This window comes from Brassica napus, chromosome C3, assembly GCF_020379485.1.
Source record: "Brassica napus cultivar Da-Ae chromosome C3, Da-Ae, whole genome shotgun sequence".
NCBI lineage: Eukaryota > Viridiplantae > Streptophyta > Magnoliopsida > Brassicales > Brassicaceae > Brassica > Brassica napus.
Window position 1 is genome coordinate 31,533,044 of NC_063446.1, and position 6,204 is coordinate 31,539,247.

At 33.7% G+C, this 6,204-nt stretch overlaps 1 protein-coding gene across 1 annotated transcript; it reads left to right on the forward strand.

The window, feature by feature from the left end:
* Window positions 1-1,249: 1,249 nt before the first annotated feature.
* LOC125584555 (OVARIAN TUMOR DOMAIN-containing deubiquitinating enzyme 11-like) lies at window positions 1,250-3,554 on the forward strand. The gene is made up of 9 exons (XM_048753242.1): window positions 1,250-1,739; window positions 1,905-1,978; window positions 2,108-2,162; window positions 2,253-2,327; window positions 2,574-2,647; window positions 2,744-2,792; window positions 2,986-3,070; window positions 3,160-3,216; window positions 3,299-3,554. Exons 1-9 carry the CDS (start codon window positions 1,524-1,526, stop codon window positions 3,340-3,342), a joined length of 729 nt encoding a protein of 242 aa, XP_048609199.1. The 5' UTR covers window positions 1,250-1,523; the 3' UTR covers window positions 3,343-3,554.
* The last annotated feature ends 2,650 nt before the right edge of the window (window positions 3,555-6,204 follow it).

A 6,204-nucleotide genomic window follows, 5' to 3' on the forward strand; every position in this document is an offset into this window, starting at 1 on the left:
ATTTCATCTGAAGGTATAAGCGTTTTTATTTTTTGTTCTTTTATTTGAAAATATAATATTTTTTCAATAAATAGCGGCGATGACAATATGACTCTAAAATTTATATAATATGATCCCAAACTAAATAATTTTGTTTTGGTATAAAACCGAATAAACCGAAAACAGACGGTATATAAACCGAACCGAACCAAAGTAAATATGGATTTAGAATAATAGTTATATTTTCTAACCGAAATACCGAAAAATCGAAAAAACCGAACCGATATCCAGATTGAACATCCCTAGATGGACGGACTATAGTTAACCAATGGGCTAAAAAGAACAAAACAATCAGTGATATAATAATTAATTTAATATTCATTAATAATGTAATTGGTATAATATCTCGATTTATTATATGTGGGCATATGTTGAGAATTTAAAAGAGTACATTTATCTTTTCAATCATTTATCCAAAACTTTTTTTAGTTAAAGTAAGTGTGTTTGAACTGGATAATTAAAGTGTGATTGAATTATCAAAAAGCTATTCTTGATATTGTACAAGTGAGGACAAAATTCGAATCCAATATCACATGATGCTTACAGGGTAAAAAAAAAAAAAAATTGAGCCTCCAAAAACTAACACGTCAACTTTAACATGGGAGGTGAAGTCCATATATCGAGTGAGGGAATGTGGAAAACCCATTAATCGGATGTTACATACGGTTCTTTAGATTAGGCATTGAATGGTAAGAGCCTCATAACTGTGTTACACAACAACCACTGGGGGCAGATTTCTCGAGATCACAAGATTTCCCATGTATCAAAACCCTAGTTTTATCAAACCTGGTTGTTTACTCCGGTTCAACTTTTATCTCCAGTTGACCATGTCCGGTTCAGCTTATCATAGTTTTTTCAGAATGTTCTTGAAGGCTAGTGTGTTATCTGATAACTGGAGACCAGTTTGTGAAATGGGTGCGAGAATGAGCGGGTTTGGAGAGAAAGAGGTAAAAAATGGGTTGAAGAAAGTTATGGAGGATTAAGAGATGAGTAAGCGATTGAAGAAGTTGAGAAGTTGAGATATAAAAAAAAATGGTGAATGAACCCGTTAACCTCTTTCAAGGATGAGACAAGCTGAGAAGTGCACTCAAAATATTAAAACCAACCGAGCTTCATATATTTAGCTTATTGGGCCTATGGCAAAAGCCTTTTTAAAAACATAGTGTGTCCAGGGCCCAGAATCCTAACTGGAAACTAGATTAAAAACACGATTAAACCGAACACTACAATGTCAATGTTAGAGATTCGGTTTCTTGTATAGTTATGAACATTTCAGTATCGATTGATCTTTGGTCTGGGTTTCTGTAATCTTGTGCGATTGATTGGGAAAGTGTCATCATTTGGATCTGATTGCTTAATCGTTTCTCAAGATTAAAGCTTTTCATTTTGGGGGATTAAAGATATGTTTTTTTTTTTTTTTTTTTTTGGAGAGCTTAAAGAGATACACTTTGTGTAGGTGGTAACTAGTATAGAATCCAATCACCATGGGTGAGCACAATAGGAATCCATTTGCGATTGCAAGTGCAAGTGGAAACGCAGGGGGAGGAAGTACAAGTGCGAGCTCAGACTCCAGTTTTAGTAGCAGTGTGGCGGATACAGATGATGACCAAACCATTGCACGTATGTTAGCTGAAGATGAGAGCTTAAGAAGAGAGCAGGGCAAGCTCGGGAGGAGGCTCTCTCATTTGGGTTCTATCCCTGTATGATAAGCTTCTCTTCTTACCTATTAATTATATATATTAGCATGAATGTGTGTTTTGGTGAGGTATTCATAGTAACCTTTTGTTTTTGCATTGTGACTTAATGAAATCCTTTGATGTCTTACTCCTACACTTTCGAGTAACCTTTGCTTTCGTATTTGGCAGCACACTCCTCGGGTTAACAGGCAAATACCCGACGTAAATGATGCAACGTTAGACCATGAGCTGCTCTCTGGGAGGTTCTTGCTCTTCTTATCAACCTTCCTTTTTCAGCCTTAGATGAAAAACAAATGTAGTTGCATTCGAATCTCGGTTTTGTAACTTGCCGCATGGATCATGTTTGATGGACTATATCCTTTTTGTGTTAGGTTGGCCACATATGGGCTAGCTGAGTTACAAATGGAGGGGGATGGCAATTGCCAGGTACATTGGAAGGAACATCCATATGGTGATATAGACCTTGTTTTGTTTCCAAAAAGAAATTGTATTGATTTTTTGTCCTTGTTATGACAGTTCCGAGCTCTAGCGGACCAGCTTTTTCGGAATGCAGATTACCATAAACATGTAAGGAAGCATGTTGTAAAACAGGTACTGTCTGAGAGCCATTCTGTTTCTTGTTCTCAAATTTTATGGTCAGTGCCTTCAGGGACGAATATTTACTTGTATGTATTTGCATTAATTATAGACTATTGCTTATTCATCCCTCAAGCTGTGTTTTCCTCTTTCTCTCTCTCTCTCTGGTGACTTGGTTTTCAATCACTTATGGCTCATGAAGTTCCCAACTCCTCTGAACTTGGTTTGTCCAATTATTCTGACTCAGTGCACTTTTTTCAGTTGAAACGGCAACGCAAGTTATACGAAGAATATGTGCCTATGAAATACAGACACTACAGAAGAAAGATGAAAAAGTGAGACATCTTTGTTTTTGTTTTTTTTTTGTATCTGTATCAGCGAGATGGATACAAGCTCTTCTCTGATTTATTCTTTTTACTAATAAATCTTAGACCGGGTGAATGGGGAGATCACGTTACTCTTCAAGCTGCTGCAGATCGTGTAAGTTGTTCTTTTAAAAACTGCATATCATGTTTTGAGTTTACAAGAGACCAGAGCAGATTATAAATACACCTCAGAGATTATGTCTTCTCTTAAATCTTGTGGAATCATTGCAACTTTAACCTTTTTCTCGCTCACATTGTGTTCCTTTTCTACTCTTGAATGAATGGCTGATGACTCAGCATTACTGTAGTTCGAAGCCAAGATCTGCTTAGTCACATCATTTCGGGAACAATCCTACATCGAGATTCTTCCCCATAACAAGAACCCTCTTAGAGGTACCAAAAAACCTCTCTTTCTCTTTGCCATTTCACTCTCTTAGCTAACTTTACTCGGGTCCTAAATGAATCGTTTTACTGTTCTGCAGTGGCTTGGCTTAGCTACTGGAGCGAAGTGCATTACAACTCGCTATACTCTGTTGGAGGTAAAAAAAAAAACTCAAGTCTCCTTCCATCATCTCTATTTTACTCGATCTTGATCTTCGGTAGTTCTTGATCTTTTATCAGATGTTCCCACAAGAAAACCCAAGAAGAAGCATTGGCTCTTCTAGGATTGAATCCAGATTCATGTATACCATATATGTATGTATAGGATCTTCCTCAGATTGTGTGTAAACTTTGTTGATAGCCTCACTCTTTTACATACTTACATGCTTTATCGCTGGTTCTCTCAATACTTTCATTGCAAGGGACCGAGTAATACTATATATTTGTTATTTGTAATCATTTAATCTTGAAATATTTCCTAAGTTTTACTTGAACATTCCGATTTGTGATTCATAACGAAAATACAACTAACAAACAGCCAATAGTTAAGTTCAAAAAAAAAAAGCAGCCATTAGTTTTCATAGTTTAAATAAGCGGACCATAGTGAGAGATACTTGAACGGACCGGATGTAATACTTTCACGTGGACCAAATAACGTGTCGTATAGTTGATATAATTTGGTGTGTTCCTATATTTAAAGTCTAATTCATTCAATTTTTTAAAAATATATATATGGTTGAGTTTCAAGCAAGCAAGTAAAGCAAAGGACTTTAAATCACAAGAATAAAAATAGATCGGCACAGAAAGCAGCATATATATGCTTTGAGTTAGTGAAGCATCATTATTTATACGGAAAAACCAAAGTGATAAGTGCTCTTGTCGGATTTGGTCCTCATAATGCAATATCTCTCATGTGTTGATGTTAGATTAATATTCTTATCATTGATAAATTATTAAGATTTCACCTAATGAAATGATGTTAAAGATGGTGACACTCATCCACCTAATAAAAAGATTGTTATGTAATTCTGATAATTCATAAATTCTTCAATTTTCCTCCGCTTTAGCCAAATCAAAATCAATTGGAAAACTGTCATTCTCAGTGTCCCAAATCACTAGTATGAAAGCCAAAGGATAGGAAAAAAAAGAAGGATAGGAAGTACATGACATACCGTGATAGTCTAATATCCCAACCTACAAGAAATGTGAATGATCTTTGGAGTTCTCAGTTAATGCTTATCGATTGAAAAAGATGTAGAAATTCTAACTAATCGATGATTGGCAAAATCACAACGAAAATATCAAGATAGTAGCTTGTTGGATTGCCAGAAATAAAGTTTAGATAGAAGTTGTGTTTGGCGTTAAGATATATGAAAAATATGTTAAGATAGTAGCTTGTTCGAGCCTTGTACAGTTTTATATTTTTCTTTATGTGATATTTTTCGACATCAAAAGTATTGCCAATATTGTTTAATTACATGGTTTGTTTTTTTTCATGCTTCATTTTAGGCAATAAAAGAATAATTTAATATTTGTCTTTGTGAGACCAAATTCTGATTATTGTAAACTATATTTTTATATCATTAATTCATCTATGTATTTCCTCGTCGTTCAATTATTCGTGTTCTTTATTTAGTGTGATGTAATTTTTTCTTCTTCTATGTTTTCTTTTCTTTAATATCTTTTTGAAACTTCTAATAATGTCAACCAACTTTCTTAAGTAAAATTTTGTTGATGGTAAGACGAATACAAATTTCTCATTTTAATTAGTTTTAAATAGATGATACTAAATCAAATTGTGATGTTTTCTTACATGTATAAATTGATGTTATCAGATGTTATGTGTTTTATTTTAATAAAAATTGTAGAAAGTGTCTTCTGCTGTTTAGACTCAATGACAAAGTAGAAGAAATATAATTAAATGACGACCGAGACGAAACTTATAATAAATGATGTGGTTTTGTGTTTGAGAAATTACAATTTAAAGTTTTTTAGTAAACCATTTTTCTCAAAGATGTATTTTCGTAATAATCTCAATATGGAAATCAAAATTTAAGAAAAAAAAATTTTCAAAAAAAAATTAAATTAAAATCTTGAGATATTTTTTAATGTGGTGGCACAAACGAATCTTTGAGAAAATATTTAGCAAACAAACAAATGATATTTGATCACCTACTTCTAAATTTCATAACAATCCAAAAATTCTCTTTATTTTTATATATAATAAAATTTTCAGCTTTTATATGAAATATTAGTTTACGTACAGTTAGGTTTATAATAGATCTATGTAGGCCTAGGCATTCGGTGGCCCATTCGGGTTTCGGGTTGGGTGCAATCGAGTGTCGGGTCTTCGGTTCTCCCATAAACAGCTCCATACGGATCTTTTAAAAGTTTGGGTCGGTTTTTATCGGGTTCGGTTCGGGTTTAGCACCATACCAAAGAACCGGTTGTACTCGATTTACACTTCGGGTGTCGGATCTTAATCGGGTTTTGGGTTAAGAAACACTAAATTGTACTTGGTTTAACACTAATTACTTGCTAAAAAGAGCTAAGACATTCTCTTTGTAGTTTTGTGCATCAAGAAAGGTTCAAACGAGCTAAAAAGAAACTAAGACATTCTCTTTGTAGTCTTGTGCATCAAGACATAAATGTATACAAAGAGTCAACAATGAAACACAAAGTCACAAACGTAAAAACCAATCATATAATTTTACTGAATCTAAAACCAAATAAAAGTCACAATTATTGAAATGAAAACCAAACGAGATTCATGATCCAAAACCAAACAAAAACCAACATTGTTCAATGAAATGAAAAAAACTAAAACTTTCAAACCTGAAACTTCAATCTTCAACCATCAAACTTCAAAACCGAGACTTCAATCACCAAGGTTGTGAACCTCAAATTCTGACAAAAGAACAGTATACAAATGAATTAGTAAGAGAACACATATACAAATTTTAATGGCGAGAACTTAAATAGAAAAAACATACTTTTCTCAAGTTTATCAAGCTGTTCAACTTCGGCAAGAATTTGTTCATTTGTGATGATCCTTTCAGTAAGTTTAATATCAGTATGCATCTATTGCTCACTACACAGAAGAACCTCTATCATGAAGTGAGTTAAGCAGCTTATGTGCGGTTCTA

Bases quoted from the DNA above. Each gene is read 5' to 3' on its own strand.
- LOC125584555 (XM_048753242.1), top strand. From the start codon at position 1,524: ATGGGTGAGCACAATAGGAATCCATTTGCGATTGCAAGTGCAAGTGGA. The intron at 2,328-2,573 runs GTACTGTCTGAG...CACTTTTTTCAG, and splicing joins GGAAGCATGTTGTAAAACAG to TTGAAACGGCAACGCAAGTT. The intron at 2,648-2,743 runs GTGAGACATCTT...AATAAATCTTAG, and splicing joins TACAGAAGAAAGATGAAAAA to ACCGGGTGAATGGGGAGATC.